This window comes from Terrapene carolina, unplaced genomic scaffold (genome assembly GCF_002925995.2).
Source record: "Terrapene carolina triunguis isolate 2854851 unplaced genomic scaffold, T_m_triunguis-2.0 Scaffold84, whole genome shotgun sequence".
Classification (NCBI taxonomy): Eukaryota; Metazoa; Chordata; order Testudines; family Emydidae; genus Terrapene; species Terrapene triunguis.
The window spans coordinates 1,980,626-2,005,500 of record NW_020664435.1 but is presented as its reverse complement, the minus strand read 5'-3'; the positions used below and the strand labels follow the sequence as shown (position 1 = coordinate 2,005,500).

The following is a 24,875-nucleotide window of genomic DNA, read 5'->3' as shown; positions in this document are numbered from 1 at the left end:
GTCTGTTATGCATGTTCAACCGACTTAAATGTTTTTCTGCAATGTTTCTATCACATTCTCCCATTTTATATTTTTGTTTAATATTGACCCTTTCCAAATGTATACAATTAGAGTTGTTTATCAAACCAGCCCTTCAAAATGTAAGTCTTTATTTTTCTTGTATCATATACTGTGTTTGCTATATATGGAGTTTCTGAATCATCTCAAAATTTGATCAAACTGATAGCCTCACAAACCAGATAAATTTATAAACATATTAAATATCTTTTTCCAAAACATACACTCAAAGTTCTGTTCTACTCTGAAAAGTGACTTTAAAAAAGTATCATTGTGTGGTTTCATGTTTAGTGTCTCCATTTTCATACTGAATTTACTCAGTTTTACAAGTAAAAAGAGTTACTAGAAGTAACATTTTCTCTTGAAAATTGAGCAAATGTCATTTGGAAATAATTGCTAAAACACAAACCTCTTAATGTATATTTGTTTAAACAGACACACTTTTCAGAGAACACCACCACATATATATCAGTTCTGGTGTATTTATTGCCCTCTAGGCAGACTAGGGCCTGGTCTACACTAGGAAATTAGGTCAGTATAACTATGTCGCTCAGGGGTGTGAAAAACCCACATGCCGGGTGACGCAGTAAAACTGACCTAATGTCTGGTGTAGACAATACTAGGTCAACAGGAGAATTCCCCCCTCAACCTAGCTACCACCTCTTGGGGAAGTGGAGTACCTATGCCAATGGGAGAAGCCCTCCCATCGACACAGTTAGTGTCTTCACTGAAGTGCTCCAGCGGCACAGCTGCACTGGTGCAGCTGTCTCACTGTAATGGTTTATGTGCAGACAAGCCCTAGGGGTAGAGTTGAGGTGCAAAACCAGCCAATAACTACACAAGCTGGAACTCATCTGCCCCTTCAAAACAGTTAGTTATACAATTTCCTATTTGAAATACAGGAAGAAAGAGAATGGTGTTTGTTCCCAGAAAAAATGGTTACCTACCTTTCATAACTGTTGTTCTTTGAGATGTGTTGCTCATGTTCATTCCAAGTAGGTGTCTGTGCACCACGTGCACAGTCATTGGAAGGTTTTTCCCTTAGCGGTACCCGTTGGGTTGGCTGTAGAGCTGCCTGGAGTGGTGCCTTTATGGCAGTGTATATAGGTCCCTGCCAACCCGCTGCCTCTTCAAGTTCCTTCTTGCCGGATACTCCGAGAAAGGGGAGGCGGAGGGGTCTTGGAATGGACATGAGCAACACATCTCAAAGAACAACAGTTACGAAAGTTAGGTAACTTTTTTTTTTTTTCTTCGAGTGATTGCTCATGTCAATTCCAAGTAGGTGACTTCCAAGCAGTTCCCCAGAGAGGTCGGAGTTCACCAAGTTGCAGACTGAAGCACTGCTCTACCAAATGCAGCATTGTCTCTAGCCTGTTGAGTGATGGTATAGTGCGACGTTAAGGTGTGAATCGACGACCACGTCGCCGCCCTGCAGATGTCCTGAATGGGGACCTGAGCCAGGAACACTGCAGAGGAAGTTTTCCCACTCTTGTAGAGTGCGCTGTCAACGGTGGAGACGGAATCTTTGCCGAGACATAGTACGTCCTGATACAGGCCGTGATCCAAGAGGAGATTCTTTGGGATGAGACAGGAAGACCTTTCATCCTCTCAGCAATGGCCATGAAGAGCTGTGTCGACCTTCTAACCGGCTTTGCCCGCTCAATGTAAAAAGCTAGCGTGCGTCTAACGTCCAGGGACTGAAGCATGTTAGCATGTACTTGAGGCAGAACACCAGCAGAAAGATGTCCTGATTCACGTGAAATTGCGAGACTACCTTTGGGAGGAAAGCCGTGTGTGGTTGTAACTGCACCTTGTCCTTATAAAACATGGAATAAAGGGGCTTGGACGTCAGAGCCTTGAGCTCAGACACTTTTCTGATTAATGTTATAGCCATTAGGAATGCTACTTTCCACGAAAGGTAAAGGAGAGAACAAGTTGCCAGGGGCTCGAAGGGAGGGTCCATCAGCCTAGAGAGCACCAAACTGAGAACCCATGGGGGGATCGGTTGCTGTACTTTAGGGTACAGTCTGTCTACACCCTTGAGAAAAGGGCCGATGATAGGGTTAGCAAACTCCGAGTGGCCCACTGCACCAGGGTGGGAAGCTGAAATCGCAGCCAGGTGAATCTTTATTGATGATATTGCCAACCCCTGCTGCTTTTAACTGGAGTAAATAGTCCAGGATGAAGGGAATTGAGTTCTGCAATGGAGGAGTGCCCTTCTGAAGTGACCAAATTGAAAACCTCTTCCACTTAGCCAGATAAGTGGCACCAGTGGAAGCTTTCTGCTGCTGAGGAGAACCTCCCTAACCAAGTCTGAGCATGCAAGCTCCAACGTGTTTAGCCATGGAGTTTCCATGCCGTGAGGTGGAGAGACTCCATGTTGGGGTGCTAGAGGCGGCCGTGGTCCTGGGTGATCAAGTCCAGAACCAGGGGCAGAGTTATAGGTGTGTCCAGGAACAGGTCCAGCAGCGTGGTGAACCAGTGCTGACGTGGCTACGCTGGAGCTATCAAGATTAATGACACTTTGTCCTGTCGGAGCTTGATGAGGACTTTGTGGATGAGATAGAACAGTGGGAATGCATACAGCAAGCTCCCTTTCCAGAAAAGGAAGAAGGCGTCCATGAGCAAGCCTTCACTGTGATTCAGGAAGGAGCAGAACTGCTGAACCTTCCTGTTGTATCACAAACAGGTCTATCTGGGGAGAGCCCCACCTTTGGAAAATACTGATGGCAACATCCAGGTGAAGAGACCACACGTGACCGTGAAAGGACCTGCTGAGGTGGTTGGCCAGTTCGTTCTGTGAACCCGGAAGGTGCGAGGCCTCCAATTGTAGTGAGTAGGCAATGCAAAATTCCTACAGCTTGGGGGGTTCTGGGGGGGGGGGGGGGGGGGGGAGAAGCGAGCACCATCCTGTCTGTTTATATAAACATCGTTGTGGTGTTGTCTGTCAATACTGACACACATCTGCCCTGAAGATGGGTTTGAAATGTCTGACAAGCAAGGCGCACTGCACACATCTCCTTGAGGTTGATATGCAGCAAAAGTTCTGCCTGGGACCATAGACCTTGAGTCCTGAGGTTGCCTAAGTGTGCTCCCCATCCCATTGCCAACACATCCTTGACTAGTGACAGCATCGGCTGAGGTTTGGAGAAGGGTATTCCCGCACATACTGTTTGTGGGTTGAGCCACCACTGGAGGTACTCGAGAACCTGAGGGGTAAGAGTGACCAGTCTGTCCAGGTGGTCTCAGTTCAGCCTGTAGAGTTGGGCCAGACAAGCCTGAAGGGGACAAAGCCGCAGTCTGGAGTGCTGTACCACATATGTGCAAGCAGCCATATGTCTCAGTAATTTTAGGTAATCCCACGCCGCTGTGGTGGGGAATCTGCTGACGCTCATGGCGAGGAAATGAGTTTCCAGAAGAAAAGCCCTGGCCTGGGTGCAGTCTAGCAGGATTCTGATAAACTCTATCCTCTAAGTGGGGGTTATAGTTGACTTTACAATGTTCAGAATGAGGCCAAGCCTGAGGAATGTCAAGCGCATCAGACTCACATGGTCCTCCACCTGGGCCTGAGATGGGCCCTTGATTAGCCAGTTGTCCAGATAGGGAAATACCTGCACCTGCTGCTTCTGTAGGAATGCTGCCACAACTGCCATGCACTTGGTGAATACCCGAGGAGCCGCCAAGAGGCTGAAGGGGAGGACCATGAACTGATAGTGGATGTTTACCACGAATCGAAGAAATCTTCTGTGGGATGGAATTATGGAGATGTGAAAATATGTGTCCTTCAAAGTCTAGGGCAGCGTACCAGTCCCCCAGATCCAGAGAGGGGATGATGGATGCCAGGGAGACCATGCAGAACTTCAACGTCTTTATGAATCTGTTGAGATTTTGCAGGTCTCAAATAGGCCTAAGCCCACCCTTAGCCTTGGGAATTACGAAATAACGGGAGTAGAAACCCTTGCCCCTGAATTCCAGAGGGACAGGGTGGGTGGGTCAAGAATATCCCAATTCTGCCATGTTCAGGACCCACCAGTCTGAGGTTATTTGGGGCCAAGCACGGTAGACAAGGGATAGATGGGTCACAAAAGGTGGGAAAGGATCTGGGTGCGTCGCCCCCGGGCACACCTTCAAAAAGTTTTATTGGAAGCTGGAGACTGCCTCGTCGAGCCCTGGCCCTGGTTCGAGGATGACTGCGGAGGCCTTTGCCTATTACTCCTACCCCGTTTCCTGCTATAGTCCTGTCTCTGCTGAGAGGGGTAGAAGGGAGGCGGGGGCTGAGGCTTAAAATGCTTCCTCTGCAGGGCTGGCATGTGGAGGCCCAGCGACTTTAAGGTTGCCCTAGAGTCTTTTAAGCTCTGAAGCCTAGAATCCATCTGTTCTGCGAACAGACCCGAGCTGTCAAAGGGCAAGTCCTGAATGGTCTGCTGTGCCTCTGGTGGGAGGCCTGAGACCTGCAGCCACAAGCTTCAGCACGTAACAACGGCAGTGGACATGGTGCAGGTGGCCAAGTCCGCCGCGTCCAACGCAGCCTGCAAGGAAGTCCTTGCAATCGCCTTACCCTCGTCGATAACAGCTCCAAAGTCGGATCGGGAGTCTGTTGGAAGGAGCTCCTTAAACTTGGACAGAGTTCCAAGAATTAAAATTATAGCGGCTAAGCACCGCTTGCTGATTAGCAATTTGAAGCTGGAGCCCCCCCATGGAATAGACTTTATGGCCAAAGAGGTCCAGCTTCTTTGCCTCTTTGGATTTTGGTGGAGGGCCTTGCTGTCCTTGCCTTTCCTTGGTGTTGGCCATGTCCACTACCAACGTACCCTGTTGAGGGTGGATGAAGAGATATTCATACCCCTTGGAGGGTACAGAGTATTTCCTTTCCACCCCCTTTGCCGTGGTTGGAATGGAGGCGGGAGTTTGGAAGAGGATCTTTGTGGTATTATGAATGGTCTTGATCAAGGGCAAGGCCACCCTTGACGGCCTTCTGGCGTCAGAATATCCACCTGTCTTCTGATACCTCTTCTGCCTGAAGACCTAGGTATGAGCTATTCTTCTAAGCAGCTCTTGATGAGACCTATTGTCCATGGCCGGCAAAGAGGCAGACGAGCCCACTACTACCTTGTCTGGGAAGGAAGATGAAGACACCCCCATGGGCACAGGTTCCTCCTGACCCTCCAATTCACGGGGTTCCTCCCCACCATGATGCTGGGTATTTGGTGGCAGGCACAGTGCCGGCTGCCACCTTGGTGCTGACTGTGGTGCCGACTGCAGTGCCGGCCTCAGTGCTGGGTTGGGTGTCAGGCTCTGATCCTTTTGGAGATTCCCTTACCATCAAGGAAAATGGGGGGCCCTGCCTGTCCAAGGCAACAGACAGGGACCTAGAGCTTGGCCCCTGAGCTTGATGGCATGCCCAGGGGGGTCCAAAACGGCCACTGTGTCAGAGCCTGTCATTGAAGGCCAGGGCATCACATGGACGTGGTGTGCCTCCTCCCGCTGGGAACGACGAGAATGGTGCCAGCTCCACCTGGAGATATGTGACTCTGACTCCGAGGTGGAGTCCAACCTTGAGGACCACAGGGGTGCTGTGGCGGACGGTGCTATAGAGCGGTGCCAAGGAGAATGGTGCCCTGGTTTGCCCTTGGAGAGAACTGGCCCCTTGTGCAGCGCCGGCACTGGTTCCGGTGCCGGAGACTGCTGGGCCGTTGTCTCTATAAGGTCCCTTGTGGCCCCAAATGTATCTGGGGTAGATGGCATGTCCAACTCTCCCACCTGGCTCTCCCACGCCGGGAAGTCCAATGGGACTGGACTCAACAGTTCTGCCTGTGTGGCCAGAGCCAACGGTGCCAGTTTCGCCTGAGCAGGAGCTGAATGTCCCGGCACGGGACGCACTCTGCGGGCCCCATCGCGCTCCACTGCTCTAATTGTTGATGAATGCCCCCTCTTGGCTCTTCTTTGCTTCTTATGCGGCACTGGCAAATGTGACTGGTGCCGAGAGGCCACCGAAGTTTTCTTTCGTGCTGGAGAGTGTTGGTGCTGCAAGTCTCTGGGTGCTGGGTCCTTTGCTGGCGCCGTGGCCTCCCTTACTGAGGCTGGTGTGCTCCACACTGAAGTGCTGGGTTTCGGCACCAACACAGGCTCTGCCGGCTGTGGGAGAAGAGCCGACTCCATAAGGAGAAGTTTAAGTCTGAAATCCCTCTTCTTTTTTGTTCTTGGGTGGAAGCTCCTGCAGATCCTACACTTATCAGTCTGATGGGCTTCCCCCAAAAGCACTTTAAGCAGGAGTCGTGAGGATCTCCCCTGGGCATAGGCTTCTGATAGGACCACCAGGGTTTGAAGCCTTGAGACCGAGGCATGCCCTCCCCCCAACAAAGACTTAACTACTAACTAACTACACTAAAAACTAACAATACAATGCTAATAAAACTATTGTGATACAGAAGGGCCAGGGAGCAGTGGGAGAGTGGGAGAGGGGAAATATATAAGCCCTAGGCTAATTAAGGCGCGGTTCCCTGTAGACTAGGGAGGGTGGCTACAGGTTAATTGGAGCACCTGCAGTCAATTAAGGCCCTGTCAGGAACCTAATAAAACCCTGTTTCAGGCAGTCAGGGAGGAGGAAGGAGAGAGGACTGGAGCTTGGAGGTGTGTTGTGAGATTTGAAAGACTAGAGAACCGAAGAAAGGCCTTCGAGAGGACAGCCCTGCGGGAGACCTGGCCCCAGTGGTCGGGCATCCTCGCCCCATTTTTGTGTGAGGAGGCCCAGAAGGCCTACTATGATATGACCGCAGAGGAGGTGGCAGAATACCCCCGACTGAAGGCGGAGATCCTGGCCAGGGCAGGGGTAATGACAGCCTTGCGAGCCCAGCGATTCCATGAATGGCAGTACTGCGAAGACAAGACACCGTGATCACAACTATTTGATCTAATCCACCTAGCGCGGAAGTGGTTACGCCCAGAGGCTCTCAGCTCGGAGAAAATGATGGAGCTCCTGGTGCTGGACCGCTATACGAGGGGGACTACCCTTGGGCCTTCAAGCCTGGGTAGGCCAGAATGACCCCTCCACCGATGACAAACTGGTCACCCTTGTAGAGAGACAACTGGCAGCACGTGAACTGTTCGAAACCCCAGGAGGCGAAACACGGCGTTTCAGGAAACCAGTCCCGACCCCGAGGCCCGGATCATCAAGAACTCCAGGAAAGCCATAGCTGGAAGAACAGGCCCCAAGGAGCAGCCTGAGGCCCTAAAGGGACCTGGAGGTTCGAGGGGAGAGAGTTGGGGGAATGGGTCAGAGGGCCCAAGACAGAGGGCAACCTCCAGGATGAGATATTGCTGTTATGAGTGTGGGGAGTTGGGACATATAGGAGCCCAGTGCCCCAACAGGGAAGAGCCCATGCAATGTAATCTGGGAGATCCTGGGGAACAATGTGGCCTAATCAGCCTGGTGGGGGTCGTGAAGGCCCCACATGAGTACACCAGGACAGTAAAGATGAACGGCATCCAGACCATAGCTTTGGTGGACTCTGGGAGTGCTATCACATTGGTCTCAGGGAAGTTAGTGGGGCAAGACCAACTGAGCCGGGCCAAGAGCACCGGAGTGACATGTGTCCAAGGCACAGTAAATTTCTACCCCACAATTCCAATATGGATTGAGATCCAGGGAAACACTACCAAGATGACTGCAGGGGTGGTCCCAAAGCTTCCCTACCCGGTCTTAATTGGCAGGGATTTTCCTGGGTTCGAGAGCCTACTCCCCCCCATCAAGTTAGGGGGAGGGAAGTAAACCCCAAGCAGAGCTCGAGGCGCCCATGGATGGCCCTACCACAATTTTTGCTGTGTTTTCCCCAGAGTTATTTTCACTGCCCGGGAAGTCCCGGAAATCTAGACAGGAAAGGAGGGCAGATAAAAGATTGGGAACCAGGATTTTGGCAGTAAACCAGAGAGCTGCCCTGGTTGGGAGGAAGCCCCGTCAGGGAAACCGCAAGGTAGTACGCACCAGTGGAGACCCAGAGACGGCCCCCAGCATGAGCGGAAGCACCCCAAGAGAAGGAGGGGAGCCCAGTCCAATAGAATCAGGCCAGATCGGTCCCGCACACGAGTGTTTTGGGCAGGACCAAGCCAATGACCCTCTTTATGCAAACGTGAGGGAGGAGGTAGTAGAGGTAAATGGCGTGCCAGTAGAAGGAAAAACCAAGGCCCAGGGCCATACTATATAATCAAACAGGATCTGTTGTACCGGGTAGTGCCAAATGGGGGGGGGAAGTAGTAGAACAGCTCTTGGTGCCAAGGAGGCACACAAGGGCTGTATTAGAGTTAGCTCAGAGTCATCTGTTTGGGAGACATTTAAGAGCAGACAAGACCCTGGATAGAGTCCTAAGGAGTTTCTACTGGCCGGGGGTTCGGGCAGAAGTCCAGCGCTATTGCGAGGACGACAAAAAGGAATTCATCCTACAAACAGACGCCTCAGAGATAGGACTTGGGGCCGTCCTTTCACAGATGGTGGGGGATGAGGAGCACACAATCCTTTACCTCAGCCAAAAGCTCCTGCCTAGGGAGCAACGGTACACCGTAGTAGAAAAGGAATGCCCAGCAGTTAAATGGGCCATGGATATTCTACAGTACTACCTACTTGGGCGGCGGTTCACCCTTGTGATGGACCACGCCCCACTCCAAATGATGCACACAAACAAGGAGAGGAATGCACGAGTGACTAGATGGTTCCTATCCCTACAATCTTTCGACTTCCGGATACAGCATAGAGTCAGAAGCCAACACAGCAACGCGGACAGCCTGTCAAAACAATACTGTTTCTCGTCCCAAGTAGCCCAACCCCATGGTGTTGAGTGGCCGGGGGCGCAGAATATGTGATATAGGAGGGCCAGAGAGCAGTGGGAGAGTGGTAGAAGGGAAATAGGAACCTAATAAAACCCCGTTTCAGGCAGTCAGGGAGGAGGAAGGAGAGAGGACTGGAGCTTGGAGGTGTGTTGTGAGATTTGAAAGACTAGAGAAGTGAAGTAAGGGAGACTCCCTCCCCCAGCGTCTAAGGGCCGAAGGTAGCCCACCCAAAGGGGGAAGAGGATAAGAACCCACAGGGGTTGAGAGGGGCTGGGGCTCAGAATGAGGAGCAAACCCAGGCCCCTCCCCTGCTTCCCTCCTCTACCACCTTCCTGGGACACTAGTGCCCCAAGAGCAGGGGCAAAGGGTGGCATCTTAGCCTCCCCCGCCAAGAAAAGCGCAGGACCCACCATACTAACATCGGCCATCTTGCCACACTATTTACAAAACCAAAAAAAAGGGAATGCTAGGGAAGAAGCTCCAATGACTGTCACTGGCAGTAAGGAGGAACTGAAGAGGCGGCGGGTTGGTAGGGCCCTATATACACCGCCATAAAGGCACCACTCCAGGGGGCTCCACAGCCGACTCAACAGGTACCGCTAGGGGAAAAACCTTCTGACGACTGTGCACGTGGTACACACACACCTACTCGGAATTGACATGAGCAATCACTCGAAGAAGAACTGAAGGTGCTGTTCTTAGACTCTCTGCATTCAGCCTTGTTATGCACAGATAGAGTGCTCTCTCTTTCAACAGCAGACTGTCATTTATTACTCCTGTCATTGGCCTTGTTCAGAATATTGCTTAAAATACTCATATCTTGCATCATTTTTACTTTCACTGGCTTTCAAAAGCAACAGGTTTATCTACTTTCTACATTCAATGATACATGCTTGAACTCGAGGAGGGCAATTATGCTCCTAATTGGAACCAATATGCAAAACCAACACTCCTACCAGTCTTAACATCAAATTATTATTATTACCCTTTTAATATAACCAAAATAATACATTGTGGGGATAAACTAATGCCTGACATCTGAAACTTCAAATTACTCAAACTACCATGAATACTGATTTGTTGATATGTCCAATAGCAATTACATTACCATCCTCCATTCCTAATTCAAACCAAATGCATATATTGCGCTCATATGTTGCATAACCCATGAGAATTATAGAAACCTGGTTTCCTACTAGAGAAGTGTACCATACTGTGTACCACACAGTGGTCTTATCTTGTGATTTGTCTATTACAGCACTTCAACTAATCTAGGTAGGGCCTTTTAATCATTTTTTTAAATTAAAAAAAGATTCAAGAAGGCTAATGTAATGATTACCATTCATAATAGACAAGGAAAGGAAGTTTGATGGAAAACAAATCAAAATCCACCACAAATTTTGTTAACTGGAAAAGTTTTTAACCCTCGTTCATGGCTAAATGACTAGTATAAAATGTGCCAGTCACTGTAGTATGTATGTATTTGTGGCATTTCTAAGGTGCCTAACTCTGGTATTCAAGCATTGCATAGTTCTAGGATGTAGGTGCCAGATAAATATTTAAAGATTATAAAGGAATTTTCAGTTAAGAACTCTGCTCTCTGCTGCATGGATCAGGTGCTCTTCATAGATGTTTTGCATCCTCATCTTTTCCTCCCACTTTATTTTTCCTTTCATGAGGAGTGCAAGATTATGTCATTGTGGGAAGACTTCTGAAGAGGTGCATCTCACATCATTGTTTAAACATGGTAAGACTCTAGGATTCATCTTGATGTCTGACAGCACGTAGTCTTATAGTTTAGGGCCTTCTATTCTGGATGCCCTGCCTTCTATTAGGTGGGTCTTCTACCCTGGTCACACACAGATTCCCTACCTCCAATGAATTTAGTGTCTTGGTGGGTCACAATAGAGAAACTGTCTGCAAGACAACAAGCTGGAGTATGGCAAAGGGTCTTAAAGATTAGGACTACAATCTTGAATTGGACCTGAAGTTAAATGGGGAGCAAATGGACAGTGACATTTGGTGTTGCTGGTCTTTCCTCCATAGGAGGCAGGCAGCTGTATGTTGCATGAATCAAAACTTGTAAGTGGCCTTCATCTTTAGCCCTAGGTGAAGCAAGTCACAGTACTCAAATTGGGAGATGAAAGAGTGGAGCACAACTGTCTGGTCCTCATCTGAGAGGAATGGGCACAATCGCCTTCCCAGCAGACGGGGGAAGACAATCTTTCTTTTTACTGTTGCTGTGTGTGTCTAAGAGCACTGGTAAACCCAACATGAGCCCACCATGGTGCACTAGTTTGATAACTGGTGTGCAAAAACTCTCAATAGTGATGGGGACAGAGGTTTCAGATATAGAAACACACTGAAAAAGAAGAGACAGATTGAGCTTTAAGAGAACTCTCGGAAATGTAAAGCAGTTACCATTCACAATTCTCTCAGATATATCAGACAGGAATGAATCAAGCCAGCTTGGTGCTTCATCATCTATTCCAGCTGTCTCATATATGTGAGGCCATTTAAAACAATGTTGTAAAATCAGCACCTGTTGTGTGCCCTATCTCACCAGAGGTTGGTTGAAATGCTTGTGTAGTACTCTCATGCTCCTGTTCAGTATGAAGCTGCTTCATGCTGATTAAGTGCTATGGAGTGTCAGTAACTTGAGCCCCTCAAAATAGAAGAGATTTTGATTCTTCATCATGATATTAATTGGGGTGCATTAAAGGTTCTCCCCTCCTATTTAACAAGAAACCTACATCCACTATTTCCTTAAATTCTTGCTCAAATGCACACCAACTTTGGGGACAGTTCTTTAAAAACCACAGTATTACTGTTAGTGAAAATAGCATAAATACTACAAAATAAAATGTGTATTAATAAGAAAAATAATCACATTGCTGCTCTTATTTATAATTTGTTAACCATTATCACTCCAAATAGGTCCCTTTTGGAATAGTTTTTTTCATAAGACAGGAATCCTATTAATTGTAAGTGAATATAAAATGTATATTCTTGTTAAGGAATGATACACCACAACAAATCAAAAGCATCACAGATTCCAAGGGTGAGTCATACAATTGTTTCATCCAAAAACAACAAAATGTATTAAGGTCCTTAGGAGGCACTATTTCAATTAAACTAATTATCTTTCTGGTAGCACCATAATCCTAGCTCTCAGCACTAAGTAATGTAGATCTTGTAGAGCTTTAGGTATTTGATATGTTACCTCTTATTCTAGGATGTGCTTGAATCTGAATCCAGGTATTGTCACATAAAAAGTTCTCAGTTTACATTAACATTTTAAAAAGGTAAACTGAACCACTTGCTATTAAAGAAAAATAGTTTGAAATCCTAAGTCATTTAAGACATATATAGACAATCTACAAATATCCACAACTTTAAAGCCACATTGACACACCACTTTAGAACTAAGATGGTCTTCTTACTGGATGCTACCCATCCTTGTCTACAATTTTGCTTTGACTAAAGGAACATTTTCGTATTCTTAATAGTTTTCAAAGTAAAAGTAACTAACATTTCTTTATGACTGACAAAACATTGCTGCACTCTATGGCTTTAAAGAAATAAAACCAGCTACTACACTAAAAAACAAAAATACAAACTGATTAATTACTATATATTTTGTATGGTTAGTTCTGAAATTTGTTTCCAAAAACTAAATGCTCATACTGTACCTGAATTTCAGCTATTGCCAAATTTAAGTCACAAAGCCAGTTCTTTTTAAACTGTCTTGCCTGAAATCTTCAACAAGAGAAAATTGTTAATTATAGTTACCTGTTTGAGAGTATAGTACTTTGTATTATCACTAAAAAAAAAAAAAAATAAAAAAAAAAGCACTGTTTTCAGTCCTAGATCATTACCTTTCTAACCCCCCAGCACCCCGGCTTACATATACCACTCAAGAGGGAAAAGGCAAATATATTTAATCATATTAAGAATGTTATTTGTGCTTCAACAGTGTACTATTGTAATGAATACTGCACAAATCATTTTCAACAAATATTTTACTAGACTACTTATCATATTTCTCATAAATATTATTCTAGTGAGAAAACTATTTCCACAGAAAAAGGCATTAACTTGCAATAGAAAAGATTTATCTCAATGTAACTATCAATGAAAAGGCAGTGATAAGACAAAATGTAAACTGAGTTTCGTATATCCCACTAAGTTCTATAACAATCTCAAATTATGTCAAATTACATGAGGAAGTGTGATCTAGTGAACAGAGCAAGAGCATGGTTGTAAGGTGTCTTTTTCTGGCTCTGCAATTGACATTCTGTGATACCTTGCACAGCATACTTAATTGTGCATCAGCTTCCTTATCTGTAAAAATGATACAACCTACCTTACACAGGTGTTGTAAATAATTTAAAACACTGAGTTCATTAGATGATTTTCCCAAGGTCACACCGTAATTTGTGCATGCTACTCCCAGCTGTGTTAATCAGATTTAATAATCATGAATGCTGTGGAAAATCTAATAAACAACAAACAAAAATCCTGATTCCCATTACTTGGTGTCAGCATTCTCCATTAAACTGGCAGCCCTTTTAAATATCATAAGCATGTAGTTACTGAATAATTAAACTTCTGATTTTTGTACAAAGCGTATAAATTTGCCCCTTTTTACCATGCTTTCTAGTTAGTAACAATCCAAAAACTGGAATATACTTTCAGTCTGTTCTTTACATAATTTTGTATTAAATGAAAACCAGAAGAAACCATTAAATATATTTTGCACATTAACTGTAAAATAACTCCCTAAACTAAATACGCACCTTGATTTCATGTTCAAAATAACATTAATTTCTTGACTGGAAACTTGCAGTTGGTGAAGGAACTTAATAATACAGTTAAAATGTTCAAGCTCAAAAACCATCCCAGCATCAAAAAGCTGTAGCATCAAAAGAAAAAAATGCAGATGTATATACAAATTAGCATCTCTGAAATATTTCCAGAACCAAGTAGCAAGCACAATGGAGGCTATAACATAATAGCCTAAGAAATAAAGGTGGGAGAGAAGATTTAAAAAAAATAAGGGATAAAGAGGAACCTGTACAAAGAGCCTAGCTACATTAGAACAAACATGCTTATTTTAATTCAATCTTTAAAATTTCATTGTCCAGGTTTTAAAAGTAGGCAAGACGTTTTTGTGAAACTGCCACACAGGAGGAGATAATGGAAAAAAGTCATACCTTACAAAAGATATCTATTAATGAAGGCACAGCATCTCTTATATTCATGGAAGCCACATGCTCAAACACCTTCAGGAATACATCAACAGCTGGCTAAATAAAAAAAATATAGTATTAAAAAAAATCCTAATAGTTTAATCATTTGTCTCCTGTAAAGATTTTAGAGTTTTCATAATAGTAGTTTATGAGTTGCCTTATGCAGAGTTTTGTTTTTCAGAACTGAGTCCACGTAAACAAAACAGAAAACTTATTACAGTTAACTTAATGAGTTTTAGGAGAATTATGATCCCATGAATCCTATAGACTTTCAAAATGTTTCATGGCCACTTACCAGCATTTTAATCATTACAGCAACATTTAACAACTGAAATACTTCTTTCAACAAACAACACTTGATCAAAGAAAGGAGAAGATCATTCAGCACTTGTGAATCAAAATGCACACCAGGAGTAACTTCTCTGTAGTAATTCATAAATATCTGGACTGAAAAAAACAACAACAACAAATGAAACAGTCAATCATATTTGCAGGTATCTGACATTCTTAAGTATTTAAACAACTTATTTCCTGAAACAGAAGTTATTTCTTAATACAGGCACTATATTAAAATACAAAAGTGAAAACAAAATATTTTGTGATAAATTCGGTGAGTTTAGTTGCAATAATGGGAGCCACACTGACTCAGATTCCTGAATTATCCATAAAACAGATACTGTAAAAGGATCAGCAGTGCCATACTACATTGCCACACAGACGAGCCTCCACCATGCACTGGAGAACACTTAAGAGAAGGAAGAGTTCAACCTCCATATCCATTTAGTGACTGGCAACTCTGCTGAGATGGACAAGATACAATGCAAACTGAGATGGTGTTTGTTATGTCAACACCTGTCCACTAACTGGACCTATTTCACACAGGCAACACAAGTGTCAGACAGCAATCACTTTTTGTCACTCCCAAGATCAGGTATTAATCAGAGGGAATACTAGAGATTAAAAGATCCATATTCTATTATCAATCCTCAGAGCCACTCAGCTTTGCTCATCATATTTTCATTGAATCACAGAAACTAGCAATGAAAAAGATATTACTAGAAGATCTATTACTATTCTACAGTAAATTTAGTCCAGCCTCACTGGAAATACAGGAAATCTGACTAGAGCACTTGTTCCAATCTAATTTAAAATGCCCCAAACAATATGGCTTTCACCACTTTGGGAAAACAATTTAGCAACACCTCCCACTGTCAGCAAGCATTCCACCTGACATTAAGTTTATGTTTCCTCTCAAAGAAACACTGTCAACTTAAAGTCAGACTTCCATCTAAATACTTTTCATCTACTATTGTAACTAAGATTGCTAAAAATAAAATTGACAATTTTTCTCTATGCACTTTGTGCCTGAGACAACATTTGGCATATAGTTAGTTTCGCTGTTTCCCAGCATAGTCAATCTCCTCTTGTTTGTGTGAGCCTTCTACATACAAATAGGAAAGAGAAAAACATTTTAACACACAAGACAATGATTTATTTGACCAAAATTGCAAGATACTTGGAAGCATTATAATTCCCTGAATCTGCTTTTTTTTTTTTTTAAACAAACTATATTTCAAGTTCAATTTGATCCTGAAGGACATAAATCCACACCGTGTAGAGGTCAAAGCATAGAGGTTTATTACACACAGCGCTGGTGGAGTGTCACCTGGCTTATTAGGCTCAGAGACACTGTCAATCAATTGATTACAATGAAATATATAGATTTTCCATGGGCGGGGGAAAGTGACGGGGTAGGCAGTTCCACACCCCAGGATAGGTTTTGCAGCAAGACAAGATAGCACATTAGCCAATGGTTAAAAGGTTACATAATGTCTCCGCCCATGGTCTCAAATTAGCAAGTTAACATTTAATTAATACTTTAATAAAATGTTATTAGTATAAAATATATATGTTGAATTTTGATTTGGGGTCCATAGGAATGGAGCAACTCCTTTGATTGTCCAACAGGTACATTTCTAGGGGTTAAAGCAAAGAAACAGTGAAAGGATATGGTAATACAGATTGTCTCCTTTATGCCTTAAGGCAGGGCATTGGTCCCTGGGAAGGGAGGTGGAAGGATGCCATATCATTATACTGACATGTGCCAATTTTCATAAACTCAAGGTTGGATCTGTGGGAAGACTGTTTTTCCTTCAGGAGAAACACAATAGGAACAGGGATCCTTTGTTCAATTTGAAACACTGGATCAAACATAATTATTCAGTTATTGCTTCAACATCTGGCATTTCTACTGACCAAGCAGATCTTAGCAAAGGCAATGTCATCTTGTTTACCCCAGCTTTCTCTTAGCTGATCACTATTAGCTAGGCCTCTGGTCTCCAGACCAAACTCTGGACTTTGGGTCTGAGAAAGAGCTGGCACAATCCATATACCACGTTGTTATATAACATGCACATGGATTTTAACCCTTCAGATCCCATTACTCCCAGGTATAATTCTCCTGTTTCTTGTGTACCAATCTATGACGGTAAGCCTGCAACTGAATAATGCGAGCAGAGAATTCCACTTCCACGGAGCTCTGTATGTGTACGTAGGTATGTCTATATGGATCTGATTCCAGGATCAGGGCCTAAAATTGCTGTCCATCCTTGGCATTTGCACCCTTCAAATACCTGTACAGTGTTATATTCTTCACACTATCTCAGAAGCCACGCTATGCACATTTAGCTTTTTTAGTCTTCATCAGAAATGCATTCATCCAACCATTCTTATCCCTATTCTTTAAACTCCCTGTAGTGATGTCATGATATGGAAAAATATATAAAAAAATAACCCTGAATGTATCTGTAATCAAATACTAAAATGTCTTAATCATAATTGTATGATTACTGCTTGGTTTCACTAGAGGGCAGAGTTAAAGTTGTTTGGGTGCCTTAACTGCATTTTTTTACCTTAACATGTTTGAATTTCTTTTAAATGTAACCTTAACTCTGAATTTCCTAGGTCTGTAATGCTTGGTTTTGGAATGATTACATCCCTGTAATATTTTTTTTATCTTTAAGTGTTGATATGCACTCTCAACCTAACTTTATCTTAGCATAGTTTGTCTAGGAATACGTTTAGGACTGCGTACAGCCATAAATCTATAGCAAAACACCCGTCAATGGGAGGTTTGCACAAAAAAAGGACCAATCATGATTCTCTTGCATTAACTAACTTGTTGTTATCATTACTCATTGTGATTTCACACAACTAGTCTGTCTTTCTGCTCATGGCTCCTGTCCTGGACTTCCTTTATAAATCACTATATTACACATTCATTTTCTGTTATATCATACCTGAACGTTGTAGCAAACTTGATTCATTGATATTTATATACGTCTTAAGTATTGCCATGCAAATCTAGAAAAACATAAGCAGAATCCATTACAACAGTGTAAGCTGTATTCCAACATATGAGTAGTCTGAATGTCAATTTTATATTGCAAGTAAGCATTAGGTTGCTTCTGGTTGATTAAATTACATCTGATGACAATGAATGCATGATAAAGTAGTTGGCCTATAGTCAAAGCAGTGCTAAAGCAGGACAGATACTGTCAACTTTAAAAGATTTTGGATGGCTGCTTTGGGACCTTTCTGAAGGAATTGTTGGGAATAACTGCATGTGTGTATAAATAGACCTATATCAGAATTTCCCACACAGATATTTGCATCAAGCAGGAGAAAAGATTGGAAATAAAAAAGGTTACCATGGTATTACCAGAGTTCACTAAAAGGTGAAAACAGGCATTCAGGAAAGGGAACAGATAAGGGTAGAAAACACAAGTGTGGAAGAAAAAATGTACAGAGACCCCGAGTCAAAAGGATGTCCAGAAATAAAATTGAGAGGAATGCACATATTACTTTGTTTTCCCATAAAGCAATATAAGGCAAGGCATGTAAGGGAGCTCAGAAAATTGACTTGAAGTTATTTCACTACAGACCAATGCCAGTGATAAAGAGCCTTTTAAAATAAATTATTTTGCAAGATTAAAATTAGGTATTAAAATATTTTGTCAAGAATTTCATTTGAAGGATCTTAAAATGCTTTAAAACATTAATGAATTTAGCTTTGCAATATAAAAGTATTCTCCTGTAATTTTACAGATGAAGAAACCAAGGCACAGTCAGATTAAAAGGACACTGTCAACTTGAAATCTTGTATTCAGTGTTGTTGTAACCGTGAGACAAGAAGGGGGGTGAGGTAATATCTTGTATCAATCTTCCATTGGTGAGGGAGACAAGCTTTCAAGCTCTGTGTAAACCTGAAAGCTTGTCTCTTTCACCAACAGAAGTCAGTCTAACAAGATAAATCAATCAACAGCAGGATACCAAGGGAGGAAAAATAACTTTTGAAGTGGTAAGAGAGTGGCCCATTACAGACAGTTGACAAGAAGGAATGAATAACAGTAGGGAGAAATTAGTATTGGGGAAATGTATTTTTCACCTCATGCATCCGATGAAGTGGGTTCTAGCCCACGAAAGCTTATGCCCAAATAAATTTGTTAATCTCTAAGGTGACACAAGGACTCCTCGTCGTTTTTGCTGATACAGATTAACACAGCTACCACTCTGAAACCTGTCACCATGTTTCAATTGAGTCATTAATTTGTAGAATACAGACAGTTTCAGAAAGAGCCACATCGACTCTAATTTTAAAAAGTTGACAACATATACTTCTCCATGCATGAGTAATTTTGAGGAGATCAATATGGAGGAGTCCAGAAGAATTTTAATGACAACACTGGATTCTAGACTAGGAGCTGATGTATCCATCAGCAAAATAGGTCAATTGAAGCCTAGAAGTTAGCAACATTTAAAAATCAGAATGTTCCGATTTGAAGTGGGATTGGAAATCATGCTGTTTATTAAAGGCTCCTGTTGATTCCACATATTGTTTCCCTTACATAGGGCATAATTTTATGAAAGAGCAGCCAACATGATTGTGTTTCATATGGGAACAACTGATTAGCATGGCAGATCTCTAAGGATCACCACACACACAATGATAGCAGGATTTTAACAGCAATGAGACTCCAAACAAGTATCTAAACAGAACTGCAGCCAAGAAAGTGGATGGCACTATATGCAGTAGCTTTCTGCCAGTTTCTGCGTCTACTGAAGTTTGTATAGTTAAAAAAATTTATTGACAGATGACTATGTAGCCAATTCGCAAGTTTCAGAGGCATAAGACTTTTCTGCACAAAATAAGGCTAATCTTGTCCGATAATCAGTTGCTGATTCAAGGGGTTTAATACCTTTAGAATTCTAAGCTTTGATACAGAGTTTTAACCATTAAATGAAGAACGTTACAACTTTAGTCCTTTTAACTGCTGAATGACAAGCTGAACAGAGGATCTAGCCCTATCTATATATGTTCTAACTGCCCTTCATATATCCAGTCAATGCAAATCTTTTTCCATAGCAAATGTTTTATAACACAAGGAAGGAAGCACCATCTTTTAATTAGGAATGAAGATTGGAGCATATGAGAATGGAAAATTTAATACTAGGACTCCATAGACAAGATTAGTAGTTCAGAAGTTAGTCACAGTGAAGTAGCTGCTACTAAGAAAGTTAACTTGATAGAAAAGTAAAATAGCATAGAGGTTCACAAAGAGATCTTAGGGCATCCACAAGAGGGTTAAATTTTCCATTGCTCTACTTGCTGGATTTCCTAAAGATTAAGGAATGCCACTACTCAATCTTTTCATATAGGACAGTGAGGAAATCAAAATTGATTTACTTACCCAGCATACTTGAGAAAGCAGAGGCATGTTTGACTATAACTATTTAGGTAGGAAATTTAATATCTAAGGAATTTTAGCAGGTCTGGCTTATAAATTTTTCCTCTTCAATTTACCTCATATCTGGTGGTATTCTGACTTAATCTATAGGTGTCTGTCTATATACTAAAGGCAAAAGTGTTTATGACTGCTGAAAATATTCTCCCTCCTTTCAATGCCTTCTTTCAAATTCCAAGATACCATATGGGGCTTCCCTGGGTTTGATGGCCTTAGAGGATAGTATGCCAGTAGATACTCCCTGATGGGAAGATGAAAAGAAATATCTTAGATAATTATTAGATCTTAGAACCAAGGTCTGAGAGGCTAGAACAGAGCTACCAATACTGCGGAAGCTCCACCCTGTTGTATTTTCAGTAGATTTTTGGGTGTCGGTGGCCGAAAGGGAAGGCACAGGGTAGATTTCCTTGCCACAAACAAGAGTGCAAGTCCAGGGCTTCTGCATACTGGTTGTGTCTGGAGAAGAATTAGATTTTGCCATTTGACTGGCAGATAGAGAAGACCACTATCAATGTTTCAAACTCTTGCATAATAAATGAGAACAGTGAGTTATAAATACTACTGCTTGTCTGCTCAGACAACTGGCAGCGAAATTACTCTGTTTTTATGGACATTGTCTTGACAGATGTCACAACTCACCACACAAAAGATACTGCCTCTTTGTTTCGGTCTACCTTAGATACCGACATGGCCTCCATTAGTGTAGTATCTGAGCACATCACAAGCTTTACTGTAATTTGTCTTCACAACACCCCTATGAAATAGGGAAAGAATGGTTACGTGTCCAACAGTACCTCTGGCTCTTCAAGATGTTGTAATCTGTGTGGATCCCACTGTAAACAGGCATGCACCTCATGCATGTGAGCTCAGAATCTTCTGAATAGCAGTGTCCGTTGGGGGCATGCATGTGCCTGTGTCTCCTTTTGCTCCCATATGAGGGCAAAAAGAGCAGAGTGGTCTCAACCCTCCCTCAGCAGACCTGTAATTCAAAGCCAGTGGTAACAGCACTTCGAAAGCAGGGATGAAGGGTGGGTCACGGGACCCACACTGAATAACAGTTATGGAAGGACAAGTAACTTTGAGTATGTGTTGATGTGGATCCCACTGTAGGTGACTGGCAAGTAGAATCCTCTACGGATGTTGGGGACGAGGAGTATCAGCGGCATCAGTCGAATAGGGATTGGAGTAACACCCCCACACCTCCAAATCTGGCATCTGATCTCAGAGCTAAATTCAGCACATATTTGACAAACATGAGCTGGTTGCTCCACTTAGTCGCCTTGCAGATTTCAGATATCAGCACATTGTGTAAACAGGAAGACGGTGACACTCGGGCTCTGGTGGAGTGCACTTTGATGTGAGAGATACATCTTATTATCTATTTTGAAAATTTTTGTGATGAAATGGCCTGACCTTTGGAACAGCCAACTATAGCCATAAATAGACGTTAGGACAATCTGAAAGATATCGTTCTATCGACGTACAAAGAACTCTGGATACCTGCAGGGTGTGGAACTTCCCCCCCCACATGTATGGAATGAGGCTTTGGAAAGATCACAGATAAGTTGACTAATTGGTTTCAGTGGAACTCAGAGATCACCTGGGGGATTAAATTTTGACACACATTTCAGTACGAACTTGTCTGTATGAAATGAGATGCACAGGGTTCCACCATGTGTGCCTGAATCTTACTCGTTCTACTGGCCAAAGCAATGGTCACCAGAAATACTGTTCTGAGAATAAGATGATGGATGGAGCACCCTTGAGAAGGCTTGACAATGTTCAGGTCCCTATTTGAGTAAATTCTCCAACTGGCAGGTAAGTGCATTAAGCCCTTAAGGAATTTGGATACGGACAGATGAGAGAAGACTGAGAATGGCTATGTGAAAATGATTTGCTAGTACTGCTGCCAAATGGATCTTGACTAAAAGTTCAGAATGTTTTAACTCCAGCAAATAGTCAAGAATCTTCAGTACTGGGACATACACCATGTCTAGGCCATGTTGGGCCACCCACATAGAGAATCTTTTCCATTTGAAGGAGTGAGTCTTTATTGTGGATAATTTCTTGTTCTGTGCCAGGATTTCATCAATGCATGAGAGGCAATCCCTTTCCATAGAGCTCAACAGTCCACAACCAGACTATGAGGTGCAGCAACTTCAAGTCTGGAAGTAACACTTGACCCCAATCCTGTAACAATAGGTCTGGGCAATCTGATGAGTGGTTGTGTAGACATCTGAAACTGATCTGTCAGCCAGAACTGCCTCAACCAATAGGGAGCTATGAGGATGAGTGTGGCCTGGTCACCTCGGGCCTTGGCAATCACTCTGGGGATTAGCACAATCAGTAGGAAGGTGTAAAGGAGGCCCTGATTCCACTGTAGAAGGAAGGTATCATCCAGCAAAGATCCTGGGTTCTTGCCTCCTTCAGAACAGAAATTTGAACACTTGGCATTGTTCATGGTGGTCAACAATCTATCACCAGTTTCCCCACTGGTGTTAATGTAAACTTTATAAAGGGATTTCTGCAATGATCACTTGTGGGCTGGTGAAAGACTATCTGCTTAAGATGTCTGACAAGTAGTTACTGGTTCCTGGTACGTGTAGGCTATTGGGTTTATGCCATGCAGGTAGTATCCAATTCCATAGCATGATTTCCTCTCTCTAATGGGGGGGAGGTGGAGAAGAGAAGAGCAGGTGCCATTGTTGACCTGTGCTAACTATCATATGATGTACACTGTCTACACCAGGGGTTAGATCAGCTTAACTACATCACTCAGGGGTGTGGATTTTTTCAGACCCCTAAGCAATGTAGCTGGGTCAACTTAACTTTCTAATGTAGTCCTGGCCTAAGTGACTTGTCCATGATCACACAATCTGCGGAAGAGCAATGAATTCAAACCAGATCTTCCAAGTCCCAGGCTAGAATCCTAACCTACTGGACAACTATCCTTCCTCTGTTAAGCGGAGAGGACCTCATTCCCCTTGTTTATTGCTGAAGGCCATCTCTGTGGTAATGTGCTATTTCTTAATTACATTAGAGAGCTGAACGTGTGGCCATCACTTCCAGCCAGTTTATGCTACTGGAGGCTTCTACTGATTGCCACCAGCCATACACTGAGTGGCTGTGATGAACTGGAGCTATATCTGTGCAACTTATGAATTATGACTGATATTGTTAAGTTGTAATATGAAAAACTGCTATTATGAGTGTCTATCTGTATATGGCTCCACCACTGCTGACCGGGATTGTAGCATGTACACCCCAGACGAATACAAAGAAAAATATTTAAGATTAACAACAGTAATTAGACATGAGAAAGGTTATGCAAAAAAGCAGCTGCATCCTTAGAAAAACCAATTTAGCTGACTCATCTGACGGGAGGGGAAAAAAAGAGCAGTGTAAAGTTAGCAGGCGAACAAAAGAGGCCAGGTGACCAGGAGGGATTTAAAATGAAGAAACACTAGGGACTAGACAAGAAGAGGAATCGTGGGGGAAGAGAGCAAGGTCACAGAAGTTGGGTGAGGAGCTCCAAAAGTGAGGGGTCACCCAGCATGTAGCAGCCTCATGTAGTAGGGAGCCCTGCCTGCTTTCCTGAGCCCAGACAGCGCCAAGGACCCTGGACAAATCAAAGGACTTGGACCCCAGCCCAAAGAATGCCCTGGATTGGTGAGGAAACTGAGGCAGGGACATGAGTTTAGTGTTTATTGCTTTGTATGATCTGTACTCCCCTGTGCTTTACATGACTGAATATAAAAGAACAGAAAGGTGTTAAACTGTGCGAAGTGTCTGTGTTGACTGCTTCAGAAAAGCTGCATGTCCCTGAGAGTGTTAAAATGTAAACTGGAAGCTTCACACCTTTGGAAGAGGGGTGTACTTAAGTAACTGGAGTATTTTGGGGGTCAGCACTGGACCTGGAAGCCTAAGACAGGTGGGCTGAAGACCCCCAATTCTGAAAAGGGATAGCAGACACTCAGTGCCAGGAAATGTGCCAGGGAGGCCAAGTGAGGAACCAGTGCTGCAGCCTGCAGGGGCTTTGGAAGCTTAACACACTCCAGGGGATCCAGAGTGCACAAGCGTGACTTCCCCTCACAGTAGTCCTAGTGGGTGGCCAGGAGGGGACACTTGCCAGGATCTGTGAGAATGGCCAAATGAGATTCCCCACCATTAGACGCTTCATTCAAAGTGACTGATTTTCAAAGATTCAGGGATGGGATAACGAGCTCAATCTGTTTTGCTGTTCACCATATTAAGAATGAGTTTATTTTGCTGGGAACTTTTATGCTAATGAAGGCTGATCTTGACTGCTTTGATGAAGAGAGAACAAATTCTTTCGAGGGCTTCATGAAACTGGCCTCAAACTAGAATATTATGAAACTGGCATTTCCAAAAGACAGGTTAGACTGTACAATGGGAACAAGACTAACACATCAGTTTGATACTTAAGTCTTCTCTTTTGACAGAAACACCTTTTGTAATCTCATATCAACTAGTATGTAGATGTTTCTGTGATTATTAGCTGACTTGTGAAAATGTTTGTTATCCCTTTATTGCAGGAGAAAGACAGTTGCCGCTATTTCCAAATGTCTAATGGATTAATTTGGAAGTCCTCCAAGAAGGGGCAGATATGACTTCCCTTTTTTCTGAGGTCTACCACTAAAACCACACACACTTTGATGAATATTTGGCCAAGTTTAGCAAGACCAAATATTAGAGCCTTATACCAACAGTGGTCTTGGTCGTATCAGAAGTGGAGCTATTTCCTGTGTGAGGTTCTTATTGGAATATATAGGTATGCTTACCTCATGTAAATACAGTATAGGTGACTGTTCTGAGAAATTGATGCAAGGGTATACCTTAGAGTTTCTAGTTTGTATTTCAATTTCCTTATAATATATTTTTGTTCAAGTTCTTTAGACCTAAGACAGTCTGATCCCCCTAG

General features: G+C 43.3%; 1 protein-coding gene across 1 annotated transcript in view; it reads right to left on the bottom strand.

Moving 5' to 3' along the window:
• TOPAZ1 (testis and ovary specific PAZ domain containing 1) overlaps positions 1-24,875 on the bottom strand; it is a 97,767-nt gene that overhangs the window by 30,650 nt on the left and 42,242 nt on the right. The window contains 5 exon segments of the mRNA XM_026649401.1: positions 12,570-12,636; positions 13,677-13,792; positions 14,094-14,186; positions 14,425-14,576; positions 17,429-17,492. Coding sequence (XP_026505186.1) covers positions 12,570-12,636; positions 13,677-13,792; positions 14,094-14,186; positions 14,425-14,576; positions 17,429-17,492 — 492 coding nt within the window.